The following is a 20,780-nucleotide window of genomic DNA, read 5'->3' as shown; positions in this document are numbered from 1 at the left end:
CGGCCAGAATTATAAGCGTGAAGGTATTTATGCAAAGTTTGTCTGGCGAACGCCAAGTATTTAAGTTGTGGCTTTTTTGCCAAGCGAGAGAGAGGAAGCAGTGAGTCGAAGCAGGCCGCTTACCTTAGAAGTTACGCAGTTGCTTGTTGCCTTCCAGGCCAGAGGTTTTAATCCTCTTGATAAATTTTAAACGTATTGTAGTGTTCACAGTCCTCTGTACTACATGCGCTTCCTGTTAATATAAGGCCAATCTTCCACGTTTATTATTCTAAAGTTAAATTAGAGTTTAGTTTTATTTTTATACTTTTACGTTTTGACCCCAAGTAGCGGGTCGGTGTATTCCGAAGTACGGAAGTCATTGTAAATAGAGAAAATAAAGGGTTTTGTATACCCTTCTTGTGTATCCTGTTTACTTCCCACAGTTTTGAACATAGCTTTAGTAAGCTCTCTGTTCCAAATCAGGTCCTTGCATGTTCCCGAAGAAGGTTAGAAGGAATATTGAACCTGATAATGCAAGATGATAATTTGATGTATATCAATCGAATAAGCCAAACGCAGTCCAATAATTAAAAAAAAGAGGCGAATTTTATAACATATTTTTTATTTTTTATATAATATAGAAATAGTGTTTAAAATACAAAGGAAAAAGGCACTTATGACATTTATTTACAAATGAAAAATTTCTTTGTTTTTACACGAAATCGTATTTACCTTTCTTTTAAGGTAAGCAACAGCTAACAAGAGCTAAGCGATGGAATGCAGATATTTCGCCGAAGAAATTTTCAAAAGAAAATACAATAATAAAACCATGGTCACAAAAATATGGAAATATTTTCAGACTGCTAAGTGAACTAATAAAAATACTGCAACTAGAATTAAAATACTAAAATACTGGAAAATAAATTACTTAAAAATATGAAATTCTTACATTAATTACATTCAAAGTTTTCTTATAATATTAACATTAAAACAAAAGATATTTTCTTAAGAATTATTTAAAATAAATTCACAGATTGAATCATATTCTTTTGTTCATTAACATCAATGTAAAATACTAAATAAATGAAAACCTGGAATACCCCCCCCCCCAACTGGTAACTTTTTTTAGCTGAAAATAAAATTTGATTTAAAAGTAAAGATTCCAGAAATAACCTTTTCTTTAATCTTATAAAGGAAGATGAAGTTCCCATTTTTGTTCTAAACTGCATGTAAGACCGCCTTTCAGTAACTTTCCGCTCAAATTTATTTAAGAAATTATCGAAGAGTTTAAAATAAAGATTTGAATTGAGAATAATTATATAAATTTCATACTTTTTGTAATACTTTAAAAAGATTTAAAATTCTTCTTCCTTAGCTTCTTAATGTATTTTCTAACAAGAAATACCCGTAAAAATGTTACACTGCATTTAGTTCCTTTTATACGAATTAAAATTTAGATAACGCCTGGACCTGCCTTACACTGACAAACCACTTTGCAAGCTAAAAGCAAGCTGGAAAAGATGGGCATAGCATAGTGTTCTTGTTGAAATGCAGAAATTTTAAGTAAATAATAATATATTACACAAATAAACCTAAAAAAATCAACACAAAAATAGAAATTTCTAAATAACAACTTTTGATTGAGCATAATATGCTTATAAAATTAATCAAGAGCTTATATATATTTTATATAATTTCTATACAATATCATTTAGACTAATAACAGCCACAGGAGTCATCAAATTACAACCAAGTCTAATGCTGCCACAAAAAGTAATACGAAAATGAAATTACTTTTCACATCTTCTCCATAATTAATATATTCTATAGAATGAATAAAATAAAATATATACATCAGTAGCAACCAAGCTACACAAAATTTTATCTAATTAAAATATAATGTATATAAACCTGCTCAATGAGAGAAAATGAATTGCCATAAAATTATTCTAAGCTGAAATAAATAGAAAAAAAATCAGACAATCAAACAATTGCAAATTAGATTAATAAGAATAATCAGGTTGGTGTTTAATTCCCTCACAAATAAAAATTTTGATTCCAAATAATATGCTGCAAATAAAAGCTTTAAGTGAATATAAAAAATATGCATATACTGCAAACAACAAATGCAGCTGAAATTTATGATCAACAAAAACATAAGCAACAAAATGTGATATGTTAAAATGAATACCATTTTAGACAGAGTGGAACTCATTTGTAACATTCATTCATGCAATTTGTATTTTGTAACAAATTTGTTACATAGAGTTATATAAGATTATAAATAACATTGCAGAACCATTTTTCATTTAATTATTGAAATACTGTAAAATCATTTTTTTATTTAATTACTGAAATACTGTAAAGCCATTTTTCATTTAATTACACGAATATAATTTCCTTAATTGTATATATCCATTAAAAAGTGCAAAAGCACTGAACTTGCATTTTGAAAACACAATAGTGGCACACACTTCAACAATATAATAACTATAATTTATAATATATAATGTAAATTCATTTATCCGCCCAGCAATTATCACAAACATTTTGATTAATATTTATCACCATAAACGTGTCGGTGATTTCTTATTTCTATAATACAGAAAAAACTTTATAATTAACATTTTATAAAAATGTTATAATGCATGCTATAAAAATATTATGTATAAATCAGTTAAAAACTTTCAACTTCGTTTAAAAATATTTTAGCATATAAACTCTTTAAAAAAATAAGCTATTTACACGACTGAACACTTGGATTTTAGATAAAACTTCTGCAATGATTGCAGACCGTATACTTATTTAAAAGGCATGTAAATAATCTACATCCTTTCTCTTAGACAGAATATATAAATCTCTTACATAAATGAGACTTTTTACAAGATAATTTTCACACAAACATATAAAACAAAAAGGAAATGATACACGTTTTATCGACATAACGGTGAAGTACTTCAGTTTCCTCCTTTCCATGAACAGGAAATATATGATTAAAGAAATTAATGTATGTGATGCAAAAATTAGTAGGTATTCAGATTAAGGCGCTCAAAGTAGATGTTAAGGGAGTACAATTACAAATTAAATATAAGTTGCAGATGAATAAATTTAGATATATTTGTTTCAAATTAATTTAGAAATATCTAATGACTAATTTTTAAACAGAAGAAAAACCTCTTATGTTAAAATGAATAGTGGACTTCTAACAAATTTATAAAATTTCTAAATTTTATAACTAACAATATATATTTTAATATTTATTAACATTTAAAGTACAGAAACTAAAACTTTATTTAGAAATGAATTTAAAATATAAGAAAATTGTGTATTAAGTTTTATGAACTACGCAAATTAATGAATTAAATTTAAATAATGAAATCATAATTTAGGAGTTTAAGAATGAACGAAAAATGAGATTTAAAAATGAACGAAAGTTTCATATGTTTTTTAAGCCAAAACTTTCGACCAAAAAGAAAACTAGCACACAAATAAATGATTTCCTTTCGTAATAATAATCTATTACTATTACCATACAAGTAAACTGAAAAATAAATTTAGACAGAAGCAACCATACATTTATCTTACACTAAAAAATATGAACAATACACCAACAGAACAAACATTCGTGATAAGGTTCACATGAAATAATAATAAAGTAAATATTTTCATGTTAACATAAAAGTCAGGACAATTTGAAGTAAATGTGGATGCACCATTTACAGTTTACAGGCAACGGGAGATCATTTTAGCGCAGGATTCAAACCACAGACTTCTGTTGCTGTGACAAGAGCACCGCTAAAAGCAAGAAGGTCGAGGTTCTAATCCGGCCGCTTCCGGTTTGCCCACCGTATAATGTCCGGGAAACACACTTTAAAAGTTTTCAACACATTTATATATATATATATATTTATTTATTTATGTTATGTATAAAAACATGAAATGAGCAACTTCTACAGTTCGGAGATGTGCACGCGTCTGTACAAGTCGGCTGTACGCAGGCATGACAGGGAAAAATTATGAGACTGTACACTTGAAGTCGCTTAATGGTAACCAGGCCCGTGCCTCCAACCTGTAGCATTGGGCCCGAACTTGTACACCAGTCTCCTTCCGAATACAGGCAGGAGTACCTGACTCTTGTAATAATATCTAATAAGAGGAAAACAATTTTTAAAAAATTAAAGATCAAGAAATACACTTAATGCAGGAATTTCATAAAAATAACAGTTAGAATAACATTAAACTTGAGTAAGGTTTGGTACTTTTAAAGACAAAAGTTAGAAATGAATAACATCTAAAGGTACTATGATAAATATTTTAAGATTTTACAAACAGAAAAGCGCATGCTTCTGATATAGGAATATATGCATAAAATATCTAACAGAATAACTCTCTATAAAATATTACGAAGTTTTTACAAAATTATATTGAAACATGAAGGATACTGCCACTCTAAATTTGTCATCTTTATTCTAAAAGACCATATGAAACCATCTACCGGCCTCTAGCGTTCCATAAAACATGAAATATTCATACACCTCTGGTGTTTTTGCAGCCATGGTTTGCATTTAATTGCATGAAGAGGAAACATGGTTGCATTTGAACAATTTCGAAAACAGCCAAGGAGGATTAGGACTTATTGACCTTATAGGTGTCTCATATAACTTGATATTTTCAATGATTCTTCAGTATTAAGAGTCAATAGTGTTATGATTAATGTTCGGAGTTCTTACGGAAATTTTTTTTAAGATTAAGGAAAAGTGATGAGATTACTAGTCAGGGGAAATTAACTTCGGAAGGTTAATGACGCTGGCCATAAGCTTCCCTAAAAAAGGGTTCGTAGACAAACTGTGTTTGTACTGGCGGAGCATGATGCAATTCTATCACATTGCAACGAACTGTGTCATTTGCTTTCTTTCAAGAATATGAAAAAGTGCATAAACATTCTCTGAGAATGTACAGTATTCATGGTGTACATAATGATAAACAACTCTGTGTTACACTCCGCCTCAGATACTACCATGCGAATGCAACAATATTTCATAAATATGGGAATTCCCGAACATCAGATCTTGCTATTTTAACTAATTTGCACAGTCGCTAAAATAGAATAAGATACTCTCCCCCAAAATTGAAAAATAATAGAGGATCTATTTCGGCAGTAATACACATATTCATTTCTGATAGTTTTATGCAGCGCACTTTGTTGTGCTTCAAATGAAGTACTATATTTGGTATTGGTATGAGAAACCCTATAATTTTTAATACATTTTACAATGCAATATTTCAGCAGAACTAACGTCGCTTCCAGAGTAATGCTTCTAATGTTTAACATAAATAAGAAAATTAAATTAACATTAACTACTGTTTAATAGCCTTTCATTTTCTACAAAAGTTTTGCTAGTGTGATAAAAATAAATATGGGAACAGATCTGGATTTGTCAGAAAATAAAAATTCAGATGTTGCGAGTGGTATGAATTTTGAAATCAGGATAGATAACGAACCTAATTTAAATGATCCTGAAGATTTGTTGATGATATTAGTGATGAAGGGCTTCTTGGTGATTTATTGAAAAATAAGCGTTAAGAAATTGATGGAGCAGAATATATTGTTATTGTTGACGGTATCCTTAAAACTGGCCCAGAGAGACTGGAAAAACTGAAAAATGTCATTCATAAAGTTTATTCAAATTTTGATAAAACTGTAAAAGTTTATTCCTCCTCGGATGAAAAATGGAGCGAGTTTATTTACTTTTAGTGCTTTTTTAAATCTCAAAAGAGGGAGATGCTAAGCATGCAATTTTAATCGTTAAAGTTCTAAATATTTCCACGGTACTACAACTTCCACTTCTTTCTGCGTTTTCCTTGTAAGCAGGTACTTGCTGCTGCGTATTCGCACATGTTAGTAAAGTATTACTAAATATATATCTGTTCTAAACTTTCTGCATCTGATTCGTCTACTTCATTCAACTATCCAAGTTTAAAAACATATTTAACAAATTATATGCAGCTCTTTTTAGGTCTTCCTGTGTATTAATGTTATGCAAAACTCTGTATGGCTTTTGACACAGTTTATCGTCATCTACATCAAACATATCATAGTTAAATCGTGTAATGAAAATTACTCCTTGTCAGTGGACTTTCTTTCAGAGTTTAGGAAATGAAATATCTTCCCTAACATGATAAGAAGAATGTTACTTATGAGGAAATAGTAAAGGATAAAGCATTACTGGGGAAAACAGTCATTTGTCTATTACAAGCGGATTTATAGTGCCATCTACTTATTTTTGATGATGGCCGCCTATTAGGTGCCTCCATAATAAAATGACCACCGCTTCTAACCTTAGTCGTGACCAAAGTCTAAAATGGCTAGTGCCGTTATTTAAAAAAAGCTTTGAAGTCACATGTTCGGCCATACTACATAAAAAATTATAAAATTAAATAATAAATCAGAATTCATTTTATATCAAGGAATCAAGTGTATATCAATCTGTGAAGACTAATTAATTATATATTTTTATGAATATAACGTCAACTATTTAATAGCGATACTGTCGCATTACGTAATAACGATATTATCGCATTAAATAATCGCAAAAAATAGTTTAATGTATAACATTTCTCTATCATAAACGCGGCTGGATATATCGCATTTTCCAATACTTGTAAATGCTACCTAAAATCACACATTACTAACAGAATGACTCGCTTGGCAACAAAAAAGTGATTTTTCAAGCAGTAAAATACATAGTGTGATGTTGAAATAATGAAGTTAGCCGAATAATGTATGTATTCACAATAAACCAATTTTACAATCCAAACTCATTAGTAGTACACTCACTTGAACAAACCTTTCTCGTGGTCTACGTATTTCCGCAAGTGTTTATTTTCCTTTTATGCTGAATTTCAGCGAAATAAACAAAGAATTAAAAATTATCGTACACATAGCGTGATAACAAAAGAAGTGCTAAATAAATCCCGCCGTTTCTTATTCTTATATACTAAGTAAATATATTATATTTTTCAATACAATGGTTTAACGCGTTATAATAAACTGACTACAGAAATGTTTTCTGAAATTTTTATTCTTAATTAATATTTATAATGGCGAAAGTTATATTAGATATTTAATTTAATATCAGTTCCAGGACATGAAAGTAGTTTAAAGAGGCCAAACGTTTCTAAAGGCAGAGAGAGACAAGATAATTTCGGCAACAAAAACAAAGCAAAATCTGTCTTTGCAACATAATTTTATTATTTCTAACAACTGTAGAAGCATTAGGTTATTTCGAAGCAGAAGACGTGAAACCTATGCAGTACCCTCACTAGGACTCGAACTCTGGACCTCTTTGAATAGGCGTCGAGTATGCTTTATTTACACCACGAAGGCATGCGGAGAAGAGGGAGAAAATATCTTACATACTTCCCCTTTTAAAGGGCGACTAAGGAATAGGGAACCCAATTTCCCAAATCCTAGTGGTGACGAATTATCGTCCACCATCTTTTAGTTCGCGCACCACTGTAGATTCATTAGGCGTCCTTTTCTTTATGCAGAAACCGTGAAAAATTAGCAGTGTCCTAGCCGAGCTTCGAACTTGGGACATCTCAAATACGCGCCGAAGTGTGCTTCCAATTACACCACGAAGGCATGCGGAAAGGAGGGAGAAAATACCTTATACAATTAATGATGTTAGTTCGGTTTATTTCAATAGATAACATGTTAAATCAAAACATTTAAACATACATTGGTTCCAAATGATTATTGCTTTTTATGAAAGGGGTCTCTTCAGAGAATATGGTTACCGGTGACTGTTCAACACAAATATATATTTATGCTCTTAAAAAATCTATTTTGAATGGTCACAAAAGAAACGTTTCACTATTTATTATAAAAATATATACAGTGTTACTGCAACTGTTCGCAGTCAGCGATGTTCAGCAACTAATGTAACGAGTCTGAAAGAAACATAATTGTTCTGATTATAGATAAATCCATATTCCATTTCATTCAATTTCAGTTCGGGCAAATGTTTGATTTTACGGAATTGTTCATATTCATATTTTTGCAATATTTTGTTCAATAACTTTCCATCAGATTCTTCGTCGAATACTTCCTTCACAAATTTATGCTTTTCTTTATATTTATATTCTGCATCTAAAAAAATCATTTAAAAATCTTCCGAACATTTTACTTCATTGTCTATCTTCCAGATACCAAACTCAGTTGGAACAGAAATTCAGACATTCTCTCATAAGCAAGTTTTTCTGTGGGTCTCGCGAGTTCCATAAAGCATATATTTAAAAGGCACGATTTTTTTTTATTACTGAATACATTTTTGAGGCGATTAAACACATCCATGACCTTACAAGAGTCGCAATAATCAAATTCATATCAACTACAGTTACAAAATCCGGGAATATTTACAGGATAAAGAAGCTGATCCTCTCCAACTGAACAAAGAATTTAAATTACACACGATGAATTCATTCTCTTTCAGTTTCAAATATTAAAAAATGTCGCGCTTATTTTAACACAGTGCTTGACCTTTCAACAATTAAAATGTCTTTAGCATGACAAATCTGTGCGAGTGTTGAGATGAAAACCGATGAATTTTTTAAATAATAATATGCTGCACTCTTCACTGTGCGTGCACGTGCATTAATGAATGCCTGAACTAGTTTACGGCGTTGAAGTATTTTCAGTGTGATTTTTATTTCATCACGGGTTTTTCATTCCGATTTAGTCAGCAGATGGCATACTTTCAAAAAAAAAAAATATGCTTTTATTTATAAAATTTCAAGTTTGTTTAAAAATTCAAACATTTTCACATGACTCGCATTATATTAGAAAAATGACAATATTTTCAAAAATAGCCGACAACAAAATCGAATAAAGACTCAAAAGAAGCTGAATTTCAGTTTTTAAAATATATATGATAATCTAATGAAAAAGATGAGTTCATATTTCTCATTAATATAAATTATAATTCAGCACGAACTATCCAGAACTGCAACTTGGATAAAGCTATATTATTTACTCTATCCCCTTTCCTCATTAAATATGGTTCGTAAATTGTTTCATTTATTTCCCCTCTTGCCAAAGATTTACAGAACTTTAAGACAAAAAGGCACTAAGCAAAATACTTAAAAAAACGCTCATAGAAAACATGTAAAAGATTGAATATTTAAGAATTTTTGAAGGAGTCACAATCTAACTTCTGAATTTTTTAGAAATTAAATCTCTCTCTCTCTGCTAAATTAAATTTTCTAGCAATTAAATCTCTCTCTCTGCTACAAGCAAGTCAGGGTAAATGGCATCGTCCTGCTGTTTATCATTCACATCGACTTCAACCACTTCGTAGATAATATGGTCAAAAATTCCGTTTTATCAGCGTTTACCTTGTAGAGACATTAGGTACTTTGGAAGCAGGAGAGATGAAAAATATGCAACCGCCTTCGCCGGAAATGGAACCACGGACCTCTGGAATACCGGCCCAGCGTGCTGAACCACTACACCACGAAAAGAAGGTGGGAGAAATACCTTAAAAACTCCCCTTTGGGTGTTTAGGGGACCCAATCGCTAAATTCTGGGTGTGAAGAATCCTCATCACACACCCTTTTAATTCGGGCGCCACTGTAGAGACAGGTAATTTGGAAACAGGAGTAATGAAAGATTAGAAATTGCCTTCGCCGGGAATCGAACCTCGGATCTCTGGAATACCAGCCCAGCGTGCAAAACCATACACCCCGAAGGCACGCTAGGAAGGCGGGGAATAATACCTTATAACCTTTATACCACATTTCTGAACGACTGGACGATTGTTTCTGGTCTAATTTTCGAATGGATGAGGACTTCACTTTCGGCTCGTCTGATATGTCTATTTCGGTTAGACGACAACTCATTTGATTCTGGCTACATAAATCAGCTTTCGGCTTCTTTAGCTGTTGCAACTTAGGGAAGCGACAGTGTTCATTTATCGAAAGTGCTTTTGCCAAAGTAAAATCGATGTCAATTAAAGTCGTCTTTCCCTCACTTATATATAGAAACTAATTTATAAGGCAGTTTTAAATTCGGCTTATATAGGAGCTTTAAATTTTGATGGAACTTTTGCAGCAAAATCTTACCTTCTGGTTTACACATAGATCGGCTTTCAATCAGAAATATACGGTAACTACTCTTCGCGCTGATAACTTTACGACAACATATGTTTCATTTAAACAGAAAAAAATTTAAAATAGCATATTATTATTTTTGATCATTTTAATCAGCTTAAACAACATTATCTTCTTATGAGGCTGCAGTGAAATGTCTCAAGATTACTTATTAGCATTAAAAAAATTAGTTTATGTTACCTATATGAGATTAATTTTATTACATATATTTCTTCTTTTTTCCCATAAATCCTAAGAATCTTTAAAAAATATTCTCTAATGTTTGATAAATCACCTATTTACCAAATAAAACAGGTTGTTTAAATTTCGCAACATCAAAAAAGAATCGTGAATGCAAAAATTTCAGATACCCTGATTAAAGAAACAAGTAATAAAAGTAGATTTGCTCACTGTAACATCCCCAAAACATCCTTTTATTCCCCCATAGAAAAGTGCAAGAACAGTGCAAGAAATGTTTCGGTTATAGTCAGTATTAAAGCGTTACATTAGTATCAGAAAATCTCAAGAAGTAAAGAAGAATATAAAAAAGTAGTTATATAACAGCAGCATGCAAGAGTACCAAAACCAACATGTGTAATTAGTAAGTAATAATATAATAAAATATTAGTTCCAAAGGAAAGACAAGCACCAATCACCAAAATATAGACTCCAGAGAGGCAGCACGTGATCATGCACGGTTTTGTGACCACCCGCTCGCTTTGGGTCCGAATTTGTAGACCAGCTTTTTGGGCAGGCCTTCTGTCTTTGGGACGGGAATCAAAATCTCGCTGCTGTAGTAAGTTCTGAAGAAAAGCCACCATAAACTATAAATTAGTATGAGACCTAAAAGTATTACTCAATAATACACTTTAGAATATACAGTGAAATTTGTTTTTTCACATAAATATTCGAAAGCCAGCTTCACAAAGAGAAGATATAGCTAACCAATTAAAACGTATATCTTGATAATATTGCCTTGAACTCCAAAAGGAATTTTATGAAATTTAACAGTAAATATGATCCTTATGCTTATGCTTATTCCTAATGCAGTTTTATCCTGTTGATATTTAATGGCAAAAAAATGTTTATATATAAGAAATAAACCACACATTAACTTCGTACAGAAATTCATACAGAAAAAAACACGGTGTTCAACTAAGCATTTTGCCCCCTAATATTGACTTACAGAGACCTCTAATTATTTAGTTCGAGATTTATTTCAAATATTCCACAGTTTCGATGTAGATGCTATCTCTTCTTCACAAAAAGGAAGTATTCTGTTCAGAATTCTCGTTGCCTGGAGAGAGCAAAAGAGATATCTGCATCATAGTTTCATAAAATTGTAACGAGAAATCTTTTGAAATAAAGACAAACCTGAATTTTGTTTATTTGTTAAACTTAAGTTGGATTTTTTGTCATATGTATTAGTTATAAATATTATCTATATAATATTAATACCGTAGAAGTGTACATATTATCGAACTTGATAATATCAGTATTACTCACTATGATGAAAACTTTCACTAATACAGATTTCTAGAATATCATTTATTCTTTATTAAATGGCACCAGACTAAAAACAAAAGTAATAATATGGTTGTTATTATGATGTCAAAGAGCTGACTAAACAGACTGAGATTAGAGCATTAACATGCTTACAAATGATGTTTCCTATTTTTAATTTATGTGAACTGATAATCACTATATTCGGAATCTTAAACTATGAATAATTAGACTTTTGAGCGTGAAACCTAACTGATAAAGTACTAAATATTTTTTTTTATTATCTATTTTACACGAAATTTGATGCATTTACTATGAAACTGGTACATTTTTGGACATTAAAAATAAAATAAAATAAAATATTTAATTTCAGTTCCATTAATTTAATATAATTTTGATTAAATGAATTTCAATTATTTTCAAGCAAAAAACTAAAAAACTGGTTTACAGATAATTTTTATAAAATTCCTTTTGAAGAGCTAGGCAATATACAAGGAAGAAGTAAAGTCTTAGATAAATTATCATTTTGTTACACATTTTATTTTAAACCAAGAAGATTCCGTAAGAGATTTCACTGTATATTTACATAAAAACATACATAAAAAAATGCTTTTATAAGTGCAATTTTTAAGCAGAAGTCAAAACCTAACACCATGCTTTACAGTGTGAATTTCTTTTTTTATCCTAGTATTATTTTCTTCAACAAACATATAACAGAAATGTCAAACATTCAAAACACTTACCTTGGATTCTAAAACAAAATGTACAAACTTACTGTGCACAGTACAGCTTCGCTTCATTTTTTTATCAAGATTCAAATCACAATCAACAATTTTGAAAAAATATGAATAATAATAAAACATAAAATTCTGACGGTTATTAACTTCTCTTACAGCAAGAATAAAAGTTGCTTAAAATTATTCTAGTTTTTAAATATTTTCATTAATACTAACATCATTTTTGAGACCATCTTGTTAAAAAAATTTATGAATGTACTAAATTTCCTTCTACTGAATTTCACAGAATTTAACTGCTTGAAGAAGAGGAGTTTGGTATTCCTACCTGGTTATCTGTTGGTTAATAAAGCGACAGGTATTATTTGATAGACTCAATGTTTTCATAGAATTTCATGAAATTTCAGAAATAGCTTATATTGTTAAATCAAAAACATTTATAAGGAAGTCATGTGTGCCAATTGAAAGACAGATCTTGAAATTTTATACATGAAGATTCAAAGTTCTTCCAGAAATTTCCTTTCCTCCTGTTCATTTGAAGCTTGCTGTCATCTATAATATGCCCGGAAGACAAAATGATCTGGTTTTCTACAGGAGTAACTTTCTTTAAGGAAAAAAAGCAGCAGTGCTGCCTTACATTTTAGCTTTTTTATCTTATTCTGTAGCCACGTAAGTACATTACGCGACTCTTGTTCGGGATGAGAGAGACATCATTGATCATGTATTAAAGGTAGTCAGTAGATTTCCAAGACTATTACTTACACTAAAACGTTACTTCAGATTACAAACTGATAAATAAGATCTTTTTGCCTGGTATCTCCCATATATAATTCAAACGGCACATAAATAAAATTCTGCTGTTTTATTCCTAAGAAATGTCTTTGAATTTAGATACTTATTTCAGGCTATAAAATTGATTAACACGGAAAATGCCTTACCGCATGGCTCTGCTAAGTTTTTCGTATGTCATTCTGGGGTTTTGCTTCCGATCCCCCCACATTTTTGCCACTCTGTCAGACTGCACGAATTTGAAGATGCCATCCTCTGGTCGTTCCCAGCGAATAAGGCTAGGATTCGTGGCTGGATCGAGTAGAAGATCACGGATGAACTCCCATAGCTTGCCATTGCCTTTACCTGCAAGAATTTTAAATAAAATATTATAAATATTTAATATACATAGTTCTATGCAGTGCAAATGTTACAGCTAAAACAAACAAAGCTTCTCCTACTTTCCCATAAGGAGTACTTTTATAAACGGATGTTCGTCAGTAGAATGTTAAGTCCCAGATTCCATTCTTGATCCAAAATTAGTGCCCAATTAAAGTAGCACCTTTAAGGTACTTTACAACACTGTATATAATCAGGACAAAACCTTCATCAAAATGATTCGCGGCCATTAAGGTACATTTCTTGTATGAGCTTGAAATAGAAAATAAAAGCAAACATCATATGATAGTTATGGTGTTTAATGAACAAGTCTATCACCTTCTCCAACCAAAGATCGAATCCCGGATAAGATTTGGAGGCGCGATTGTTGTGCACATCTGTCTGTTCACAGCTGATCTGTCTCGAAGCTGTTCGATTAAATTTTGAGAAAGGTTTGGATACTTCTGATTGCCATGTCTATGCTAAGTAGATCCGTTTATCCGTACTAAGAGGTTTTCTCGTAGGATTGGCTAGATGACAGAACAAGAAAAATGACCTTCTGAAACAATCTCCCGAATATTCTGGAATAAATTAAGGACAGCGCTGGGCTGTCAAAGCTGCTACTTTAGCTTTTAACGACAAAACCATTTTGTCACCATAGGTCTGTGACACCTGCATCCCATTCGCGACTTTTTATGGCCATATAAAAATACAAGGCAACTACAGAGAAGCTCTTTAGTATGGAAGACTGACAAGTAAGTGCGACGCGTGAGAGAGTTATTTGCTTAACAGGAGTGATAATTTCAAGAAATGAAGTATTTTATATTAACGATAAGCCACGATATTTATTCATTTAAGGAAAGGATTGCCTTCGTTGAGCATTTTGTAAGGGACTCGTATCCATGTTACTCTCAGAAACAATATATCACAATCACTAAAATCTCACGCAGCCAGCCACTTCATCGGGACTAGAAACCGAATTAAATGATTCAGTGATTTTACTGCTCAGCCGCCTGTCGGCGATAATTTAAAAAAGGACCCTTTTTTGTATAAAAATTGGCTTATAAGGAGAAAAATCAACAAAGGCCAAAAATTAGAAGTCAGTGGTTTTCCAGTGAAACATGCTCCTTTGCAAACCAAGAAGTCACAGATTCGACTGAAGTAAATTCTTTAATAAAAAAAACAACTTGTGAATTTAAAAAATACCTGTCTTTTAAACGAATTTCAGAAATGTTTACCATTCGAGGCAGAAAAACACAAAGCAAAATATGAAACGCTTTAAAAATATTTACTCAGGAATATTACTTTATACTATATATTATTTGCTTACGTATAGTTGATTCATTTATTATAAATCACAGAAAATTATTCTAAAAGCGGGAATATTTCAGCTAATCTAACGCCATATTTGTTTTCATGAATAGTAATCACTATGTTAGGTATATAATCACAGAATATTTGTAATCTGAACTATTCTTTAATTGGAAAAAACACGAATTTAAAGTTAATAGTGTTTTGAAGAAGTTTTCTTCCAAACTTCAAATATTTTCCTGAAACATCGAACTCCGATGAATTACAAACCACACTATAATGACTGAAACGGTAAAGTTTACAATAAAACTTTTCATGCATAACTTGGCGTAATCAAAGTCCTTACACGATTAGAAAAATAAGCAATCACGAAAGTTATTGTGTAATTTAAAATCAATCAACCCACATAGCAGAGGTATCCTCGCGTCGAATTCTCGAACAGCTTATTCTGCCAGTAACATTCAGTTTCTAGAAATAATCTTACGAACATTTAAGTCGGCCCACATTATATTATACTAAAAAATTTCATTGAAAACATTACATCTTTTTTACAAAGGAAAACCGCGAATCCTTTTTGATACACGCTATTTTAACTAATTTCCACAGATTTATGTTTAACTAAAGGTTTAGAACGCCTGTCATTTGGAGAAAAACTTAATTCTTACGCAAATTTATTTAAAATATGCGTAATTTCCGACACAAAATTGGCTCACGAGCAGCCGAGAGGTAAAGCCGCTTAACATCGATAGCTCGGTCCGGGGTTCGAATCCCGCGAACAGGCTGGTTGCAGGGACTCTTCCGTGGTTTTTCCATGTGTAAAGTGTGTACGAGCTAATTTCCATTAGGAAGTCCTCCACGAAAATAAGCCCTCTAGTGTTTTGCCATCATCAAATAAATGAAAACAAACCCATATAAAATTGCCAATGTTTTACACAAGGAAGAAATACTCTCGGACCTTGAAGAACAATAAATAAGTTGAGAATTCAAAATAAAGTTATTGATTAAATTACAAACTTACAAAAATGACAGTAAAGTTAAAAATTTTAGTACAAGCGCTAACTTTTATTAAATTCACTAAAAATGTGCCAGCTGTGCTTCTCAAACACGGCCTTTTTTACGTTTTGGTTGAAAATCTGAAAGATTGAAAATTTCTTTTTCTGCCGAAATAAACATCAGATCTGCCACTGACACACATTATAAAACTACAAAAGTGCGAAGTTAACTTTATGTTATACTCAACGCTCAAAAGTCGGAAAGCAATAGCTAGATAAGTAAGTTCGTTGAGATGTCTTCAATGTATCATTTAAAATTTGCTCTTTCAAGTGATTAACTACTAACTTCTGGTATTTTTTTCAATGTTGTAATTCTCATACATACATAGCATTTACATAAATCCTAATAATTATTTTTTTCTCTGTAAAGTTAGAAGTATTTCTTTTTGTAATGAATAATTCTTTTAAAATATTTCTCGGAAAGCTTACGTTGCGAAGTTTTTTTTTTTTAAATTTAAACAAACTATTTATATTTTATTTTATTTTGTTCTTTCGTTTCTCATTATACTGGAACTCACACTTGAAGTATGAAAATTAACTTCATTAACAAAAGAAGACGCAGAGCCATTAATTTGATGATCATAATATTAGTTCCAAGCTTTTCCTGAGGCGGACTTTTCGAATGCCATCATTCCAGTGCACACAAGCTAATTGTGGGAAATTAATTTTTCAATGTGAATAAAAAAAAAGAAAGAAAGAAATGTGAAAGCTTTCAGATTTTACATTACGCCCAAAGGGGCGTTTTTTTAACGTTTTGTGCGTTACCTTTATTTGTTAAATATCATGTTCTTCGAACTTAAACCATAAAATTCAATTCAATATAAATATCGCAAAGCAATTTTACAATGAGCCTATCTTTAGAATTTCCCATACACAGTCTCGCGCACTGTAGCTAAAAATGCCCCCCCCCGTACAGTGTTGCCATTACTTCGTTGAGTTTCTCAATCACAAATTCGTTAAAGTGTTACAAAATATGAAATCGATAATAAAACAAATTCTAAATTAGGGCTTCTAGATGCCCACATCCGGTGGAGGATACCGTTATTCAAAATTTGATGGCTAGATTCTTCATTAATTAATTTCTTTAAACATAATACAGAGCGATAATATTTGATGGCAACAATTTGAAAAGTGATTCGCCGTTTATAGTTAATTGCCGCAATATGCCAAAACGTAAGCCCTTTGGGCTAAAAAAATAACTTTTTGGTAAGAGTTTCTTAAAGTTTGTTTTTACCTCTTCAGTAGAATTATATATATCGCTAAAATATGCAGAGCAACTAATAATTATTTTATCAAACTGGTAGGAGTCCTTCCAAAATTTAAGAGTTGTGTAACTACAGATATTCGTTACAAATAATTTTTTTTAGTTGCAGTTACCAATAAGTGAAATTTTTGTCTCAAAGTTTAAAGTTTTCAGCCTTGTCATAGCAGAAACTTGCACGCGCAGAAACATGACCAAGATAAATGTAACATGACTAAAGAGAGAAAAAATTAAGAGACACAGCTGATTCAACTAAACTGAACTCGACTAAAGAACAATCCACGAAAGGGAATTTTTATCGTCATTCTACGATGCCAGGGCATGGGATCTGTTAGAAACACATGAACAGTGTAGCTAGTCAGTTATAAACAAATGCCAAATTAACAGAGAACCCAACACAAGTCCCATCGATACGAGGTTTTATCAACAAATAAATATGAAATTTACTTCAACACTGTAATAGAATCCTTCACACCAATTAATAGATTTTTACGAATTTTTTGAAAGTTTAATTAGCGTGTGAAAGAGCATAATAATTCCAAAGAGTTTTTTCTCTTTTTATCTCTGTATATAATTTACTAATACTAAAAGATATAGAAAATTACTCCATGCCTTAAAAATAGTAGCTTCCAGACTGGATTTCTATACTGCACAGCATTTCTCAGTAATAACACTGCTCGATATACCGTGTTTTATGATATCACGCTGATACTGCCTAAAACCAGACAGTGTAGAAATAACGTGCCTAGCTATGAAAGGGGTTACTCATACCTACGAGTAACAGACTCTTCTCATGAATAATATAGTCTCAAAATAACTTGAGTAACTGTCTACAGTCTAATAAATTAAAACAAAATTTGATGTAGACCCCACAAGACTTTCTTGTATGGTATATATATATATGTTTGGTACTACCGATTGCAATAAAAAAGGGAGGTGCACAACTAGATGTCCCAGCAGTTCCATATACAAAATTTCAGCGATAGTCGTTTTTGAACTACGAAAGATGCATACATAGTACATACAAACGTCCATACGTACGTACGTACAGATGTCACGTACAAAATCACTTTCAATCCATTTTACTACACGTTTTGGAAAAAAGGGTTCCGTATCCTGCGTTGTACGTGCAAACGTCGCATATGAATTCAGGAACGGTTAAAATGGATATTACCGCTGAAATATGCTGCTCGGAATGTTTCGCGATTACAATTACTTCTTTAAATTCGTAGAAGGAAGTACAAAATCACTCGGTTTAGGATAATTTAAAAATGAAATGCATTACTTGGTGGTGTTATAATTAGTATGAATAAAAATTTACATTACCTCTTAAATTAAGATTCAATTCTTTACACTTCGGGATTTCTTTTTCTTTTTTTTTTTTTTAATTTGCAAAACAGATGTTTTAATTATTTGTAAGCAATTATTTTATTCATTTTTACAAATGTCAACACATTTCCGCAACTGTCTTATAAACTGTTAAGTGGATGAAATTTCCGTGAAATAAGGAAAACGTCAGTAGTTAACTCACAATGAATTTGATAACCCTAAAAATGCTGAAATGACCTGGTGCTATTTACTTACACTATGTAACTATTTTTTCCCAGCTGGCGACATTTCACTTATACTACGAGTATAAGTGATATTTCATTCATGTTACGAGTAGTTACATTTCATTTATGTTATGAAGCTTTATACAGCGGTTTTAATTTAAGTTCATAAGACAGCAGCGTAATATGTGAGCATATATTCTTTTATATCCTGCAGAAACCTGCCAGTTATTAGCTTCAGAAATACTACGATAAATCTGAGGACGTGAGGATTTTTTGTCTTGTCTTGGACAGAAAAGCGGAGTAAATAGTTTTTTTATTTAATTTTTTAAGATACCTCGTCTACAACCTGAAATGCTTTGATTATTCCTCCCGAATAATCTCGACAAAATTTTCTATACGATGACTTACTTAATACTATATTTACATTTTATTAAACTTATATAAAATACAGTCATATAGTGAAATATTTCAAAATTTACAGCTTTCCAGGCCTATTAAAGTATGACTTCTAGCTATAAAACTGTAAAAATTTTAAGCATAATAATATTTTTTGAATTTATAAATTTAAACGCAACCGCTTCTCTTATCTGCACTATATTTAAATAAATACAGCTTTCGCTTTATTTTGCGATGCCTAGAGAAAATGTATCTTTAATTCTGCAGAAATCTGTGAATGAGGCAGGATATTAACAATAATATAAACGCTAAGAAAAATGCTAGAACATCCATAAGCATACTTAAGCAACATCCATGTAATTTTAATTAATTTACACCAGTTTTAAAGTTCAGTATTTTTTTTTTACAATGACCAAGACGGTACAGTGGTTAGGACAGCCGTCTGCGAGACCAAAGGGCCTGGGTTCGAGTCTCGGCGAAGGCGCTGGTTGTAACTGTCCCTCCATTCATAGGAGGCCCCAATATTAGATGCCTCCATAATAAAGTGACCACAGCTTCTGGCCTTAATAGTGGCCAACGTCTAAATGATGGCTTGTGCACACCATTGGGAAAAAGTATATATTTACATGTTCGTTAAAGTTACCTTTATTTTTTAAATTAATAGTATGAAATTTACCAAACATCTCTATGTGGAATGATGCCGGTTACCTCGAAAAGCGGCCTCAGCCATTATAATTGAAAATAACATCAAATATAGGTTTAAATTTACAAAATGGAGTTTAAATTTTACCAATTATACTGCACAAATGCTGATGTGTATCACATTAATCTATCATTTGCTACGTAAGTTAAGCTTATTTATAAATTTATTACATTTCTTGTAACTTCTTATATGACGAGAAAATACTAATTACTTTCAAAAATCTGCTACTCTGAAAAAATATATGCTTATTACTATAAGAAATATTCTAAAGTCGTATAAATACCCATTTAATAAATTCTAAAATTTAGTGAGCCAAATAAGTTTTTATTAAAATTTGGTGAGCCAAATAAGTTTTTATTAATCGTATAAACTACTACATTCAATATTTACAAATATGTTAATATTATACTGGAGGGCAGATTAAATTGTTTGATAACTTAATATGATTCTGGGACAATTTCACCGGAATGATGAACTTGCACAAATAATATTATGATAATAATGGAATAGCAGAATATTTCACGGAAGTTTAACACGTTTGTGTGGAAGAATACGTTTAAGAAGATTGTTAAACAGACTCAAGCAAGGAACATCGAGAAAGGTGCTTAAATTTGCACATTTGCAGTAAAAATTATTACAGTATTTGCATTAAGAGACTGCTGCGATGCTTGAAGTTCAACGCTCGAACATTTGTAGCATGCGCAGCTGATAAAATATATTGATCACCTGTGATGAAATACATGTTGCCAAGCAATAATCGCAAGAATCGCCCTTCCCCCACCTGAATGTTACCAATCAGAGGTTGAAAATCGGGTAACAAAACAGTTCAAAGCCTGAATAACGTAAGAGTTATTTCTGAATTTTTTTCCAAGATACACATATTGATATTGATTACACGAAACTGCATTACCCCGTTAAAACTAACAATGCAATTTTAATGATAATTTTGCGTGGAGTCAATAATCAGGGACGTCCTTTGCCTGTATATAAAAA

General features: G+C 31.4%; 1 protein-coding gene across 5 annotated transcripts in view; it reads right to left on the bottom strand.

Annotated features, from left to right (window-relative positions):
* Nucleotides 1–584: 584 nt before the first annotated feature.
* The window catches only part of LOC118181454 (ETS homologous factor-like), a 212,595-nt gene continuing 192,399 nt past the window's right edge, over nt 585–20,780 (bottom strand). For 4 of the 5 annotated variants that reach the window (XM_035350625.2, XM_035350608.2, XM_035350641.2 and 1 more), the window contains exons 8-10: nt 13,304–13,499; nt 10,785–10,931; nt 585–4,125 (exon numbers count right to left, since the gene is read on the bottom strand). In XM_035350625.2, coding sequence (XP_035206516.1) covers nt 10,817–10,931; nt 13,304–13,499 — 311 coding nt within the window. In that variant the 3' untranslated portion in view covers nt 585–4,125; nt 10,785–10,816. The remainder of the gene's footprint in view (nt 4,126–10,784; nt 10,932–13,303; nt 13,500–20,780) is intronic. The other variant, XM_035350619.2, reaches the window with a different exon arrangement.

This window comes from Stegodyphus dumicola, chromosome 5 (assembly GCF_044657685.1).
Source record: "Stegodyphus dumicola isolate Sdum_Otavi_A_Nest chromosome 5, ASM4465768v1".
Taxonomy (NCBI): domain Eukaryota; kingdom Metazoa; phylum Arthropoda; class Arachnida; order Araneae; family Eresidae; genus Stegodyphus; species Stegodyphus dumicola.
This window is presented reverse-complemented; position numbering and strand designations above follow the sequence as displayed.